At 37.9% G+C, this 17,606-nt stretch overlaps 1 protein-coding gene across 1 annotated transcript; it reads left to right on the forward strand.

Moving 5' to 3' along the window:
* The first annotated feature begins 654 nt into the window (after positions 1–654).
* On the forward strand, positions 655–16,538 carry sdhaf3 (succinate dehydrogenase complex assembly factor 3). The gene is made up of 2 exons (XM_084739698.1): positions 655–1,010; positions 16,181–16,538. The coding sequence occupies exons 1-2, from the start codon at positions 834–836 to the stop codon at positions 16,373–16,375; spliced, it is 372 nt and encodes a 123-aa protein (XP_084595824.1). The 5' UTR covers positions 655–833; the 3' UTR covers positions 16,376–16,538.
* Positions 16,539–17,606: the final 1,068 nt, after the last annotated feature.

Genomic DNA, 17,606 nt, shown 5'->3' on the forward strand with positions numbered 1-17,606 from the left:
AAAAAAAAAAAAAAATGGAGGCCCGCCTGCAGAACTCTGAGGACCCCTAGAGGGTGCATTATCACATTTTATCCACTGGGGGTCACCCTAGAAGGCAATTTTTTATCATTTAGGGGCACCCAATCATGTTTTCTCCACTAGAAGGTCACCCTAGAGGGCACTTTATCATGTTTGAGGGCACTTTTGCAGTATTTTTCAAACACAGGGGCACCACCACCACCTGAGTCCACTAGCGCCATCAGGCCATGGTTAATGTCAAGGACCTGTTGATCTATGTAGATATAATAGCTTGTTCTAAGATTACAAACATGTGATTCATTGTTCTTTACACCACTGAAAACATTTTAATAAATATTTTATTACAGTTATCAACAGAGCCTCCTAAATATCACACAATAAACCTTTAATACACCTTCATTATGAAATTACTGGGGTAAATACAGGTGTTACCAATGAAACTAATTAAGGTTCTGTTACATTTAGTGTAGCAGAGCCTTTCCAGTGAGCCAACCTTCATTAGTTTCATTAGTAACACTGAAAAAGATAACTAGCTACTCAGAAGAAAAATGTTTTGAGAATTTCTTTAGTTGTTTTCCTGCAGCATTACTGCTCCAGCCCAGTAGGTGGCCGTTCTGCTCCTGTTAGCTCGTTTTCTGACCAGAAGAAGAAGGTTTACTTCCGGGATAAACAAGGACATGCGTTAAATAATCACCCTTGTGAATGCTGGTGGCTGTCTTGAACTTGAAACATCGTTTTTTCTGTCGCTGTTCTTAAAGGACAGCTGTTTAATTTAAACGCGCACTGCTAGCCGTAAGCTAGCGTCGCTGGACGTCATGGCGTCTTCTGCTCACGTCTCCAGAGTCCGCTCCATGTACAAGAGGATTCTGGTCCTGCACCGGTTCCTGCCCATAGACTTAAGAGCCCTCGGTGACCAGTACGTGAAAGACGAGTTCAGGAGACATAAAAATGCAACACCCGAAGAGGCGCAGAACTTCATGGTAGAGTGGGAGGTAAAGCAATTCACTCTCATACAGCTCACTCACCAAACCCCATTCAAAATCTCCTAATTTTAAGTTCTCTTGAATGTTATACACCATACACCTTTGATGACTTCACACGGAAATACATTTTTATTTGGGGGCTAAATTAATGTGTTGCTATGTGAATTTATATGCCGAATTAATCACAAGACTCTTATCATTTGCTATAAGGGGTTTCACATTTGTAGATTAACAAGACTATATATAGGATGAATAAATTAGAAGATTTAAATGGAGTTTGGTGTATTCAAATATATTGTCTGTCATTTTTTTAAATGGGGTAGAGCTTTCCAGGATATTTATAAACTGATAACCACTAACTAAAATAACTTTTGCAGGCCTTTGTCTGTTTCCCTATGATTCGTACAACATTATGTTATTATTATTATTATACATAGTGATAAAAATTTCCAGTCTGCAAATCAGATATCTCCGCATGCTGCTAAGAGTGGTTCTGAAAGTTCAGGTGGAGAAATAGTAAATCATTTCTTTATTTAGTCTAAATGTGATAAAAATGCAAACACTCAGTTTGAAAGTAATGAAATAAGCCTATAAAATTGTATTTGTCCTTTTCTTGACCAGAAAGATCCCACTGAGATACAATACCTCCTCTGGAGTTCTGGTCAAAATGGACAGTAAAAAGAACAGATGACAGACATCAGACAGAACATAAACCTGACAAAAACATACCAAAACACAACAAACATAAACAAAACACACAGGGTTCAGGAGCTAAAAAGAATCATGACAAATAATGACAAAATACCCTCAGTGTTTCAATTGTAGAATGTGAAATGACCCTGAGTTGCAACACCCTCCAGATTTCTCAGAAAACTGACTGAAGACATGAGCTCTTTGACCTGACCTGTCAGCAGTCATGTTATCTCTGAGGGCTGATTCAGTGCCACTGTTATGTCAGTTCATTACCACATGATGGCAGAGCAGCATCAGTAAACAGTAAGGTCATATTAAGGGGCTCTCATCAACACAGGTGATAGCTGATCAGACTTTACTTTAAGTGCTTCACAATAAAGGATCAAGTCAGAAGAGGGAGATGAAGGCTTAAATGTAAATAAAAAGAATGATAAAATTCATGACTCATAAATCATTTAAAATCAAGTTTAAAAATAAACCCTAACAATTTACAGCTTCACGCTAGACTGCAAAATAATAACACAATCAGTGAATGTGGGGAATAAACTAAAAGAAATAATATTTAACTATAAAGTCATTTTGTGTCAAAAGACACAAGTTTTTGTGAACATTTTGAGATGTTGTTCAAACTTTATGTAAATGCCATTTGACACCAAAAAAATAGATTTTGTAAAATGTTTTTGCTGCTGTTTTAGAGTTGTAGAGTTTTTTGCTCGTGCAAATGTCATTTCTACACCCTAAAAAAAATCTGAGCCTGGAAAGCCATTTTTAAAGATCATTGATTTATTGTTATCATCCCTAACTGAAGAACAAGAACGTGTTATGTTTTTCGCTTAGTGGTCCTTAAAAATTTAAAGAAATGCTAAATGTGTGGGGGTTTTTTTTGGGGGGGGGGGGCCCTTGCAGTCCCCCAAAGAGACCGTGCCGATATATTGGTGTGGGTATCACAGATATATCAGTATTGGTGTTTATGTTTACCAATATGCACTGATATGAAAACTTTTTATACAGAATGTATAGCCTAATGAAGAAAACAATGCTATAGATTTAACACAGTGGGAAACATTTAAGAGGACAAGAGGAGCTCCCTGCAGGTGTAAATGTTGAGAAGCTGCTTCTTGTTTTACAACCTGCCCCCAGTTGACTGACAGTACCACAGTATTCAGCAGTTGACTGATACTGAACAGTACTGCAGATTTAGCTGTTTATTTTTATTTATTATTTATTTATATTTATATTCTACAATATGTTGCACCATCCACATATAAAAGACAAAACATTTACTCAAAAATTCACTGTATTCCTGTCTACGGTTGTTATCGGTATCTGTCTCAAAAAATCCCACTCCAAAGTACATGCATATGGATTTTCACTGGCACAAACTGGTTCTTACACATTTGTTGAAAGTGACGAAATTCAGTGAGTGTTTACACTTCATCCTAAGTTCATATGAAAACACTTGGAGATACATTTTTTTTTCTTTGGACAACAAAAAGTGTGCCTTGCAAGGCAGCTGGATTTGCAAGATCACATGAGAATCCATCTTGTTATCAGTTTGTGTCCACACCAAAAATGGTGCAGCCAATCAAAGTCCCAGGAGGGACTACTGAGAGCTACGAGTGTGGTTTTAGGTATGATGACAGCCAGAAACATTCATGGAAGCAACTCACTTTGAACAAACAATGGCAGCTCCTGAAGAGGTTAGTGTAGATACTGTGATAGAATCAGCTATATCAGAACTAGAGAGTATTTCTTCATTGAAAGAAGAGCAAAGAACAACACTAAAGGCTTTTCTTCATGGAGAAGATGTTTTGACTCTTCTTCCAGTTGAATTTCGCCCGTGTTAGACGTGATAGACAGATGGGTCATCAAATCACCTACCAAGTGTTTTTTGAAAGTGCCTGCCTTTTTCAGTTTCTAAGGATGATTTCCCAGATGGTTCTGTGTAAAAAACCATTTAACCATATCGGGTTAGCAGAAAGTAATTCACAAACAAAGAAATGTTTAGTAAGTTATCCCACAGGGTGTCATAAGTTAGGCCTGGAGTCAGTTATGGGGAAGAAACTAGAATAAAACTCCACAACACAAAAATGATATTATGGTTAGAATACCACATTCAAAAATCATGTTACAGTTTAAAGAATATTTGATTCTGTGTAATTTGTTGAATTAACGCTGTAATGGTGGACAAAGGCAGGAGGACACAGCTTTGACTGCAGGTTTTACAGAATGTTGAATCAGGCCCAGTGTTATCCTGTTATGTAGTGAAATTATGTGCTTGAAGGTTCGTCATTGATATGCAAAGTAGACATTTGACCAAAACGAATTTAGCACAAGGTCAAATTACTGGGAAAACAAATCACTAGTTGATGTGAATTGGGACAAAACTGTGTTTTGAGCGGGTTTTGATTTCTACTCTTCAATTATCCTGGGAAATGTATTTTAAAGGATCAGACTCTTGGCTATTAAATCTTGTAACAGGCCAGTGTCCTAGTGATTTTTTTTATTAAATGTAGACAAAAGTTGTTGATAAAAGAGTTGACAAAATGTTACATTTTTCATTTCACAGCATAGTCATAGTGAGCAGCCATTAATGTTAATCAAAATACACATTTTTAAACCATAATTCTTATTTAGCTTTGATTTAGAAGGACTACAGAGTTGACATGTTATGGTTGAGAGACATATGATAGAAATATTATTAAAGAATTTGTCCAAAAATAGAAAGTTTACCAGAGCTTGAGCAGTATTCCTGCCTTTTTTTTAAAACCAGGAAGTGAGACAAGTGTCCTTAGGCTATAGCTAACCCTTTTTATGCCTGATTAAATGCCTGTTTTTGAGTTAACGGAAATCTGGACTACAACTTTAAATCTTTATTTTAAAACAAAGATGATTATAATAGAAGGCAAGGCTTTTTCTGACACAGAGCAAGTTTAGAAATTAAACAAATTAAAGCAAACCAAAACATTTAATAAATTCTGTATATTTCATATAGTATATATAAATCCTTAAAGTATACGTGTTCACCAAAAAGTTTTAATTAGACTGTTGGTATTAATATTTGGTAGGACATGATTTGTCACAATTCTCAAGAATAGGTAAAATAAAAAAAAAATAAAGGCAAGAGAATGAATCATTGTTTCATAAATACATAATAGTTGCAGTATTTATTACATTAAAATAAGATAACCCTTCAAATAGTTCAAAACACATTTTAATGACTAAAGTAATCTTAATTAAATGTTTTTTTTGTTTTTTTTAACAAAAGACATGTAAAATATGCGTTTCTTTAATCATGTTCATCTTCTTCAGCAGCCAATAGTACATATCGCTTCTTCCTTGTGTTTGTTTTGGGTCATTGCAATATTGATGACAAAAATATAAAATGATTTGTGTTTTATTCTGGAGATAACTTGTACATTGATTATCTCAGGCCTAATATGATCTGATGTAAAGGCTCACTGTAGCCTTGGAGTCACACAGTTGGAGTTAGACAACAGTGTCTGTAAAATTAAAAACAGTCATTAATATAATCCAGACACCAGCCTCAGAAGGCAGCTGGATTCATCTGCTCATGGGGGATTCACATATTTGCAACATGTCCTCTTATTCCCAAAATAATCTTAACCACCAGAGTATGCCAGGTTTTTTTTTATGTCACTATGGGCGAGGGCCAATGTTTTCTAGCACAATTACGCACTTTTGGGGGCCAGTAAATCACCCATCTGCAGGTAATTTCTCTAATGAAGTAGACGGTGATTGCAGCTGGAATCCTGAGAGGTCTCTTTGTCAGTGCAGCGGCTGTGGAGTCACCAGGGAGAAGGCAGACACTTTCATTATGCTTCAACATATCAGTATGCATTGTTTCCAAACCCAGTCCATTTGAATGGCTCCCAATCAGGAGGCATATTTACACACAATGCACAACGCTTTGGCTGTTTTTCAAACAGAGACATTTCAGGGGACTCTTAGTTGGACTGAAACCACAGGGAGGCGTTCATGTCCGGATTGACTTGGACATGACAATAAGGTCTGTGCCTAATTGTTGTATCATCTAAGCCAAACCAAAACAACAAAAAGCCAAAGTTGTCCACAATAAATTGGTGTGAAAAACACCTGAGCTGGACTGTTGGCTTGGTGCGGGCAGATAGTCTCATGGCAAGAGCTTTAATGGCTTTTAATTTTAATGGACTCTGGTTTAAAGCCAAGAGAATCCATTTCTAGGTTTCATCGTGATCTGAAAGAAGGGGCTGCTAATACAGGTAGCAGCTGCCGGGGATCCAAAAAAATTAAGACTTAAATATATGATGAATGATAACCTTGTTACATAAGAAATCCTGTACAGTTAATAGTTAGAGTGAAATGTCCTTGAGCTAAGAATCAATTGAATGTGAATATATATACAAGTAGTTTGGAAATATTTGAGTGTAGAAAGTAAGAACTAATGTACAAAATGTACAAAAAACAGAGTGCACCAAGCTAGAGTTAGCTGATATTAGCCAGTATTAAAAAGGTTGTTCCCATACCAATGCCAGTATAAGAAAATGGCTCCTACATTGTCTAAAATGCTGGTATCAGTATCAGCAGATGTGCAAGTCTACACTGATACAATACCATGTAGTTTATTAACCCCGAAATGGGACCCTGCAACTTCCCAGCAGCGTCCCATAGGCCTTTTTGTCCCAGGATGGAGTCATGTTTGATGGCAGTGATTCCCAAAGTGTGGGCTGCAGCCCACAGGTGGGCCTAATAAATAATAAATAAAACTTTTAAAATTTTCAATTAAATAAGTTTGAAATTATTAAAAATATTTATGACGATTAAAAAAGCCATGGGATTTAAATTCTGTTATTCTTCAGTTATCTGATTCATTTTTATTCATTTATCAAATGATTTATAATTTTTTCACTTTCCTAGTCAGTCAAGTGGGTTAGAAATCTACTTGCCCAGAGCCAATTTTTACTTGTCACTGTACAAATTATTTTGTTAGTGGTTATCAAATAACAAAGTCTAAGTCTAAGTTAAGTTGTTGTCCTGTTTAATTAAGGCTGCAAAGCCTATGTCATGAAAAATGTTCGTCCAAGTTTTTCAAAGTCCAAAGTGATGCCTTAAAATGTCTCGTTTTGTCAGTCTAAAGCTCAGAGTTATTAATTTTAATATGATAAACAAAGTATGTTTAATGAGTAATCGGTTATCAGAATAGTTTAATTCTTTTTTCCACTTGCTCACTTGGGTAAGTGAGTTGCCAAGTCTTCTTGCCCAACATGGCATTTTAGTTGCAAGCATGCAGTCCTGATTGTTGAGTCCTGTTTGGTGACTGGTATGTATCTGTAAGTTGCCACTGGTCCAGTTAGTCTTGTGTGTTGATCAGAGTTGTGATTAAAGGTTTGGGTGGGCCTCAGATGATTTTCAGATTTCAGATTGGGCCATGGCATTCTTAAGTTTGGGAATGGCTGGCTTAATCTATGAAATGTCAGAAAATTGTGAAAAATGCTCATCACAATTTCCCAGAGCCTAAAGTGATATCTTCAGATGACTTCTTTTATCTAACCAGCAGTTCCAAACCCAAAGAATCATTTACTGTCGTAATGACAAAGAAAAACAGCAAATCCTCAAATTTAAAAAGCTGGAAGCAGCAAATATTTGACATTCATGCTTAAAAAAAAATGACTGAAAAGATTTATCGATTATCAAAATAGTTGGAAACTACTTTCCTTTAATTGGCTAATCGACTGATCATCGCAGCTCTATGGGTATCTGTTGCATACTGTATCTCTCCACCAAAGCAGTAGGTTACGTCTGCAGACTGTCTGCAGTCTCCCTCATGTAGACTCCAGCTCCTTTTCAATTTATCCTTATTAGCGTCATCAAAACAGAGGGAATTCTTCATGGGCTGCAGTCACACACCACATTAATAGACAGCATAAAAATCAAATTCCCACACACCAAAACCATTTGTTCCAACTTCTGTATTTGACAGCTGTTGAGAACAAACCAAATTCTGTTACGTCATGAGTGTAGCAGAGCTCTCACAACACCCACTCTCTCTCCTGACTGTTTCCTCTCTGTCCATCCTTTCAAAAAGAAGTGAATTTCCGCTGCATCTCTACTTCCTCAGAAAACTACAAAGAAGTGGAGGAACAGACGAGGAGCGAGGCTCAAAATGAGATTACAAGCACTGAGTGTTCAGTGTGTAATCCACTTATTTTAGAGGCACACAAGGGAGTTCTCAACTCCTAATAAATCGGCTCTGTTGCGCCAAACAAGCTCTCCCCAAAGAAACGGAGAGAAATCTAAGAAACAAAGGAAAAGAGAAGAGAGTAGAATAAACTTTATTGTTACTTAGGGGAAATTTGTCTTGGGCACTGTGCTACAGACTGCCACATAAAACCTATCACAAAAACATAACAAACGTTTGACATGTTGTTAGTGGAGATTGCCAGACTGGCCGCAAATCGCTATTGGCTGATATTCAGTAAAAATATTGCAAACACTGATCGAAGAAGCAAATAAACTTGAGACAATACTCTTATGTAACCCTGTCCCTGATAATGTCACATCACTCGTACTTATCTCATCTGTTCGCTGTGTTAGCGAGGTAGGTAACTGGCTATAGTTTGCCAGTACAGTAACATAGCCGAAGTACAAAGCCTCATTTTGATCTGCTGTCAAAGTTTGGCCTGCCAAAATTTCAACATTATGACGTTATTACCAACTCAGCACTTCCTGTGTCGATTTCAAATTAAAAGCCCTATAGCAAGTCATTGGACCTAACCCTTCATTTCTCAGCAAGGCTTTTATTCTAAAAACATTTGCAGGAATGTCTTTTGAAAAGTCACTGACTGGTAATTCCAGTCTGAAGCATTGGTTCTTAAGGCCCCTGCACATGAGCAGCGGTAAAAGTGGCGGCGCTCCCATTGTTTTCCTATGGAGAGAACATTGGCAGCTAACTAAGCAGAACTGCTACCCTTTTGCTTTTGCTGTTGGCCGCTGCACTCAAAGTTTTTGACGGAAGATCTCGCAAGAGTGATCATTTTAACCTTATTACAATGTCACGATGAAGGAACAACACACACAAATCTTGCTGGAGTTTCACAAATGAAAGGTTCCCTTTCAGACACAACCAAAGAAAAGTGTTTCAGGTTTTCCCAAACTCTATAACACAACATTAAATACAGACTACAGTCTTGCTGGGTAAACATTATGCATGACAAAATGTGAACAGTCAGATTGAGCAATAATATTTGAGAATCGTAGTCTATGAACCTAGCTAAATCCAGCTTAAGTTAATTTAGCCGTTTGTATGCCAGGGCGAGGTGGTTGTAGTGCTGTGCTTTGCCTCCCTGTGCTCTACCTTGCAGTGAGCCTGGGACAGATTTCTTATCATGTGATGGCCCCCTCATGCTCCACTTGGAAGCAAGTCACCCGTGAAACCTAGTGGTAAAGTTTAGTATTACTGGTCCACTTTGCCTTAATATCAAACTAATGTGTAATACTGCCATACCATCTGCTATAACAAACAAACGAAAAACAAGATTTGTATCAGTCAGTGTGGCTGGGACAATTGGCAACCCCTAATTGCTAGAAAAAAAGAAAAGAGAAATTTAACTACATATTTGATATTGACAGCACACCAGCAAAGTAGAAAATATTGTCAAAAAGACAATGAAGAGGACTTGACAGGATGAAACACATCTGTATGTGGAGCACTACATGAGCTGCATTGAGCCAAAAAAGTTCAAGTTTGTGCCCAAGCTGCTGTCAATAAAAGATTTAAATAGAATGAAAAGCCACATGTTCTTACAGCTGTGATGAAATAATTCATTTGGATAAGAAACTAACATGTCTTATCAGGGTTTGACTGAAGCTCATGGCTGTAGGCCACTGCAGTGTTGGTTTAGTTATTTAGCGCAAAATCACAGATTCGCTTTACGGATCAACATCTGTGATGATCTGATGATCTGTGTCATCATGAGCATTGGATATAAAAAAGATAAAATAATCTTTCACCTTGTTAAACTTAGCTCGGACTCTATACAGAGGATGAAGAGGACACTAAAATGTCTCATTAGTGTATCTGTGAATCTCTGCATTTTACCATTCTGGTTATCGTAGGGTCACTTTTCACATTCACACTAATTTTCACTTACAAATGCAAGCGAGATGCTGGCTCTATGGAACCTGACTTTCAACAAGGAGCGCAGTGCTGCAACAGTAGTATGCTGAGAGTGAAATAGTACAGCAAAGGAAGGATTGGATTTTGATCTGCTTTTGCTGGTACTAATCCATTAAAATATGCCTGGATCAGTGGTGCTAATAATCCTTAGAATCAGTTTGGAACATCTCTTTGTATAACCATTTGCTATAAATGGCCAAATCCTTGACATGCCTGTGATTGAATTACAGTTGTCAGTTACAGTCTACACATTTGGGAAACACTGTCTTCTACTTTGACTGTGTTTGTGCACGGAGCATTGTAATGTCAGTTTAAACACAGAGTCTTGCACGTTGCATCCACTCAGAACTGGTTTTGTGAGCAGGTATCTGTAAGAAGTGGGCAGCCTGAGTCCCACTTTGTCTGTTTAAATTTCCTGGCAGGAAATTATCAAGAAGTAGCCTTAAGTTCAAGCTGGGTTGGCATGGCTCTTATCCTGCTCTCCTGCTCTCCTCTTGGGGTGGTCAGCGGTGGTGCGTCCAGCAGGCCGGACTGTGGTTTAAAAATGCTGAGCATTGTTGATCATCTCAAGCTCCACCTTTCCTTTTCCAATGCCTATGAGTGTATTTCTGTCATATGTGTTATGTGTTTCAGCAAGAAAGACAAAAATTAGAGTTTACAGTAAAATAGGAGCAAAGTTTGAAGGACCCATTGGCCATAAAAGATGCAGATGTTTTTTCACTTTATGATTCATCAGATTTTCTGGATAATACCAAAGTGATGATGCTACCAGAAGTCTTAACATGGCTCAATATATGATGTGACAGATCCCTGGTAATGTTATGGATCCAGAGGCCAGAGAAGTGACGCATTTACTCTCCTAGACTTTCCAATAAGTCCTTGAAGGATAAGGTAAAGTACGAGTACAACTGTGGCAGAGTCTTGGACTATTCCTTTAAGCTGTAATCCTCCTGCCTCAAGGAGGATATTTCCTCTTGGCAAATGTTCAAAGTAATTACATTATGTTCAGGAAAAAAGCCTCTCAGATAAATGGCTTGTTATTGCTTACAGTGAGAGTGTTCCAAAAATCCAAGATGCTTTGTGAATGGGCAAACACTGGAGGTCAGATGTGTAAAATCCTGTGTACGTTCATGACGTAAACTATATGAATGCATGGGCATTCTTTCTGTCAGATTTATAAAGTTGTATGTAACCTTGATTCTGTTTTATTAATCTCAATCATTGTGGAAATGGATGCACATGCAGTAGCTTCATTTCCACTCTCGCAATTTGCCATCAATGAAAGTAGAAACGCCCCTAAACATCTGTTTTCATATCGATACTTGTGCCTGCTCCACCACTCATTAGATCTGTTAATGAAAAGAAAAGCAAAGAAGAAAAAGTGCATTTAAACTGATTGGATGATCAATGATTAGTTAATAGATCTCATACTGAAACAGACTTTATAAAGTGCTTTGCCATTCAAGAACACTTCACTCATAAACAATTATTAAGTGCTGAGTAACATCTTTTACATCTGGCCCCAGACATTGTGTTCTCTTTATTCAAATGATGGATGGCTTTTCACAAGGGAAACACATGGAGGTGGCCATGGACCTGCTCAGGATAATTCATACACAGCACTGACAGCTCTGACTTGTCACACAAGAGGGAATCTCTGTGTTCTGATTGGCCCTGAGTGAATTTACAGTGATGTAAACTGAAGAACATGACCTTGAGTTTCCTATACAGTAAACAATCTTTATTTTATTATTCAAGGACTAATTGTAGTAGACTAGGTGAGAATTAGAAATGCGCTGTCATTTCCTGTGGGAGGATCCATGACACCGACAGGGCTCTGGTCAATCTGTCACAGACACTCCATTTACACCTGGTATTAAAATGATCTGTATCCAGACATGTCATCCAGGATAATAAACAATCCTATTTTACCTGCGTTTACACCTGTTATATTTAATGAGATCTCTTAATCCTCATGGAGATCTAATCTCTGTCCTCCAGAGCAAAACCTGTGCGGGACAAATTCGATTGTGATGGCAAATCAGCCCCCTTGTGAAACTTGTAGAAGGCATGGGCTCAGGTGATATAAAGGTATTATGCTATACCAGGATATTAAGAAATCTAGGCGGTATGATTTTCAGAACTCCCTTAAACATGCTTCAGTTTCTGTTAAACTGACAGGGAGAAGCTGTAGCTGCTGTAGTGCACAGCACACACCACCAGCAGTCAGTCTTTTTGCTGTGGCAGAGCTGAGCTGAGAAACTGGGGGTCTTTTCATACTCACAAAGCAAAGATTCAGTTTACTGTCTGAGAGGAGTAAAGAAACCCAAAAATGTCTACAGTTAAGAAGCTGAAATCAGAGCATTTTGACTTTTTTCTTCAAAAAATTACTCAAATGTTACTTATTTGATTATCAAAATAGTTGGTGATTAATTTAATAATGAGTTAATTGTTGCAGCTCCAGTCCTCATGATAAAGGTAAGCCAGCAAGCACTGCAGACTACTGACTGGTCAGAGTTTTTGTAATGAGTGTGTAACCAGTGAGCTCTGCTAGAAAAAATTATGTCACTCTCCCTATGCACCAATCAGGGTTTAGAAACATTTTAGTTAGAATCAAATGACATTTGGTGAGTTGTTTGATAGTCCTGATAAAGAACACTAGTGTTTTTTACTGTTAAAGTCTTTAATAAAGCTGATTTTTTTTTGTATTTAACTAGTTTTTAGGGCATGAAGTCATTACATTTATCTGAGCCTTCCATTCAGCAGAATTGTAGGAAAGGATGTAACCTGCAAGATGCTGAAAATGAAGTGTCATTTTAGGTTGAGATTAGATGAAAACTCCTATTTTTTAATCCTGTTAAATCTAGTTATATTGTGCACATATTAAGCAATATATGAGAAAAATAATTTATATGAATATATCTTATATATCGTATATCAAAATACTTTTCTTCCTGTAAAAAAATATGACTCGCTCATTTAGGGTTGAAGCAACTAACTTCAGTCAGTAATATCATGACATCCACTCATCAGTCAATCTAAACGTTTAGCAACACAGAGCTAAGATTCACTAACTAGCTAGGAACAGTATGGAATGTAGGGTTTTGACAGGCCCAATTTTCAATATTCAAATCAAATTCCTCCCAATGTTATGTCCCATCTGTCTATCCTGTTTCACTGGGAAATATGTCACAATACTCTTGAATCACAAGCATTATCCAGAATGGCCCAGTAGCAGGTGGAATGTGACACCAACCACAATAACAGAGACAGCAAACACCAGCCAATCAGAGACAGAGTAGGGCAGGTCATCACAGGATGATGGTGGATAGAAAGACAACTTGTCAAACCAGAACAACAGAAACTGTCCCAGCCTATCACAGCTCAGCTCCACCCAGGTTCCAGAGTCCATAAGAGGATTTTCAGTAACTGAGAGATGGTGGCGAGTGTCAAACCTGAACTGCAGGTTTCAAACTGTGTCTTCACAGAGTCTGTAGTTCAGGATTAAAAGGCTGCTCTGCTGTTGTTGAGGACGTGTGTCCAACAATCAAAACCAAGACACATTCATGAGGTTTGTTACACACACTTGCCAATCAAACACAACCAACCTGACAAATCAAACTCAGGAAATACAAAACAAGCCCCGCCTCCCCCAGGGTCTGATATCACAACATGAACTTTTTAAAATTTGTCTCCAGGTAAAGACGACAAACAGCTGCTGTCCTCTGAGTCTCTGTTGTGTGTGTAGTTTTGATCAGTCAGACATTAAAGCAGCAGATCAAGTTTCAGTCTATAAATAAAAAGTGTTAATGCTGTCAGACCAGTTCTGACTCTCCCTCATCTCTCAGCATTGACGTCACCTCAGATTAAAATCTCACTTGTTTCTGCTGATGATTAAATCAGATTAAACTAAACATGAAAAGCCTCACGTTGACCAAAAAGTCACATATCAGAGAATAATAAGTGAATTAATTCATCAATATTCACATCTACAAACAGTAAATCACAGTGTTAGAATGAATCACTACTCTCATCTACAAGTATATTATGTCACCTGAAAATATAACGACTGACAGCAGTTTCTTCATCAAATGTAAGTTATGTTACCTGTCAGAGTTCTTACCTGTTCAAGTCCAGATAACATCAAAGAGATGTTGGACCTTCGTCTGCAGACACTGACAGACACTGCTGGTGTCTGTGTTCATTTGACTGACAGCCACCACATCCTCATACCTTCAAATAAAAATCCAGACACGTCAGTGTGACGTGAGAGCAGAAATATGAGACGTCAACAGTCTGAGTTATAGAAATCAAGTGATGATCTACAAAGTTTTACAGTCTGTTTTAGAAGAAATGTCCCTCTTTGTTTGTTTTCTTGTTGAGCTACAGTGGAGGGAGAGGGACATAGAGAATTTCATGTTAATTTAAAGATGCTTTAGTTCAGGGGTGTCAAACCCCACCAGAGGGTGATTAAAAAATAAAAATGACAAATTGGTGGCAAACCAAACCTGGGTGTCCACACAAATAAGTTGTGCAAATAAAGAGTTACCTTCAAGACACGACTGAAAAAGGTGCGCAGCTCCAAAAATAGAAAATCATGTCTTGGTGTCCATGTTTTTAATGTGGCGAGCCACCATAAATAAAACACTATTCACTGAACCACAGAGTCACTGAAACACTGATCACTGACCTGCTGTGATGGAAAAATACTCACATTCTTTAATTAAGTAAAAGCACTAATACCACAATGTAAAATACTTAATTACAATTTAAAAATCTTGTATGTTATTGTTTCCATTTTTGAAAAATCAACATTTTTATTGCTGTTGTTGTACTTTAATAGTATTCTTATCGGTATCTTTTGATGACTAAATACAGACCTGCAAACTCATAAGAGGAGAAAAAGGTGGCATGTTGGTAAACCAGTCCCCTGTCCCCTGTCCTCTGGGGGTCTGGGAGCGTCTGTCCTGCTCCAGAAGAAACATGTCGTGATTTTAACATGATAACAAAACATTCTGGTGACTGTTTCAGATAAAAGAGTTAGTTCAATCTTCTGTTTGTGGTTTCTGCGGACATTACTACCTTTACTTTTACCTTTGTACTTGAAAAAAAGTAAAAGGTAAAGTAAAAATAGTAAAAGTAAAGTTACTTTACTGAGTACTTTTACTGTAGCAATTTATAGTTCATTTAATAGACCTGTCTTATCTTCTGTTTTGTATATTACCATTGTTCTTAAATAAAGCAAAAGAAATGTAATAGAAAAAAATGCAGAACATGCAATATTTCTTATCCGATTACTCAATAAATCAGCAGAATAATCAATAGATTATGCTTTAATTTATGTATGTGGCCCCTGAACCACAATGAGTGTGACCCCCTGGTCTAAGATGTATCAGGCTCTAAGTGATAGTTTGGATTGTTTCAAGTGGGGTTGTGTGAGATATGTAGAAGTAGAGAGGAGTACCAGCACAGAAGCTAAACAACAAACTGTTGTGGACAAAGTCGTTGACAAAAGGCATTTTATTCACCTAAGAAAATCAACATCAGTTTTAAATGTATGCTATATTAGTATTTATATAGAAACTTAAGACTGACATTATATAAGACAAATATCAATCTCACCAAAGACATCAGACTCCTTTGCCAAAATCAGTCATTTTACCTAGGTAAAGGGTAGGGCAGGGTATAGAACTTGCTGGTCAATCTGTTATTTTGCTTTTGTCATTGTTTGATTTTCTTGTTTTAAAGTATGGTTTAGATTCACCAAAGTCACACATTAACAAATGAACATAACAGATCAAGGCAGCAGTAGACCAAGAACTTCTGTGTTCTGAGAGGTAGAATGACTGTTTTTGCCTTTGGAGTTTGGTTGGTTTGGAGATAGTGATATTTGGATAATATAGCATTGGTTTCCTGTTGCAAAAAGCTGTTTGATGGCAAGGTAAACTAGTGAAAATGTTCTCAATATAGTGTACACTTAAATTGACATTGATTTTTTTTAAGGTGGACCATTTTTAAGTGGCTAAAATCTGTTTTGTTGCTGACTCTGTCCACAGCAGAATATTGCTTAGCTTCTGTAGTGGTGCCCTTCTCTTCTTCTTCAGAACCATCCCTTTAATACACATACAGTACTTGTTAGAATATACTTTCATTGTAGGTTTGTTTTGCACATAGGATTTTTTGAATTGCATATGTATATGCGAATCATATGTTGCACAGGTCACAGTGTGTGATGTACTTAACGGATCTGAAAATTGAGATGAGGATGAAGTGCTAAACACTGCTGCTATTCATATCCCCCTCCCTGCAGAACTACAAGGACACCCTGCAGGCTCAGGTACTGGAGTCAGCAGGGGAGCAACTCGGCTCAGTCAAGTTCGGGGCCAACCTGACGGAGGGGAGTCTCCGCAACTTCCAGGACGAACAGATCGGCCAGCTGTACGAACTCATGCTGGAATCCACCAAACCCAACAGACAGTTTGACATCACGGAGGACAGTAAGTGAAGCAGGAGAAACGAGCTCGGACGAACGGAAGCAGAAGGTGCTATGATGAATTCAGCCCACTAATGTACCGTATTACCTCAGAGTGCTTCAGATGAACAGTGGTACTCAAAGGCCGAGTGAAGGCTTTTAAGAATATTTGATTACATTAAAGTGCTGTGTAATATCTCTGTGTGCTTGTCTCTTTTACCGTGACAGCAAAAAGAGCTTCTTCATGCTCCTCCGCAGGTGCATTAACGTGGCACTAATGAGTTCCTTTGTCAACTTTTTTTTTGCATGAATATAATTATGAGCTCATGGTCGCGAAGGAAAGTCTCTGAGATGTGTCTCCTCGGCAGATGCACCCGGAGCTCACATCAGCGATGCCTCTTTCAGCCTCAGTGGTGATGTCGCCATTGTTGGGGTGAAGCCCTCATTATCCACGTGGAACTCTGAACATTTGAATCCACACAGACACAAAAAGCCATCGGCTGTGTGTTGTGGGGGAGACAGACGGGGGTGTTCGAGCTGTTATAAAAGTCAACTCATGGTTGTTGATGCACTGATTGCCTCCCACAGAGTTCAGACATCGCAGTGATTTCTCCAGAAATGAACAGTAATCAGACATGCACCACACAAATGTACTGACGGCTACCAAGAGTCTTTGTCCTGCATCTGTTCCAAATATAATGCTGCTTTGAACCCCTGCCTCCCACTGACTTCTTAGCTTCTCTTCTGATAGGCGTTCTTTTTGTTGTCCTTTGAAATTTCTGGAAATTTCCTCATGTCTGCTGGTCTCTACGAGTCCTGAAAGCTATAGGAGCTAGTAATAAAACTCAGACTTTAAACCTCTGGTAAAATGCTAGAGCTGGAACAATTGATTAAATTAATCACCAACTATTCTGATAATCTGTCAATCGGTTTGAGTAATGTTTTAGGAGAAAAGTCCAAATTCTCTGATTTCAGCTTCTTAAATGTGAATATTTTGGTTTCTATACTCCTCTATGACAGTTAAGTGAATATTTTTGGGTTGTGAGTGAAACAAGACATTTTAGGACATCATCTTATGTTTTGGAGAACGGTGATCAACACTTTTCACCATTTTCTGACATTCTAAAACAACTATTAATTGATTAATCAAAAATAATCGACCGATTAATTGTTAGTTTCAGCCCTATAAAAGGCTCTCTTACAGCTGTAGAGACTGGACAGTTTTTTAGCAATATTTTCAGTATAAAAAGAGTCATTTAGAAAT

This window comes from Lutjanus erythropterus, chromosome 16, assembly GCF_056507025.1.
Source record: "Lutjanus erythropterus isolate fLutEry1 chromosome 16, fLutEry1.hap2, whole genome shotgun sequence".
Classification (NCBI taxonomy): domain Eukaryota; kingdom Metazoa; phylum Chordata; class Actinopteri; order Lutjaniformes; family Lutjanidae; genus Lutjanus; species Lutjanus erythropterus.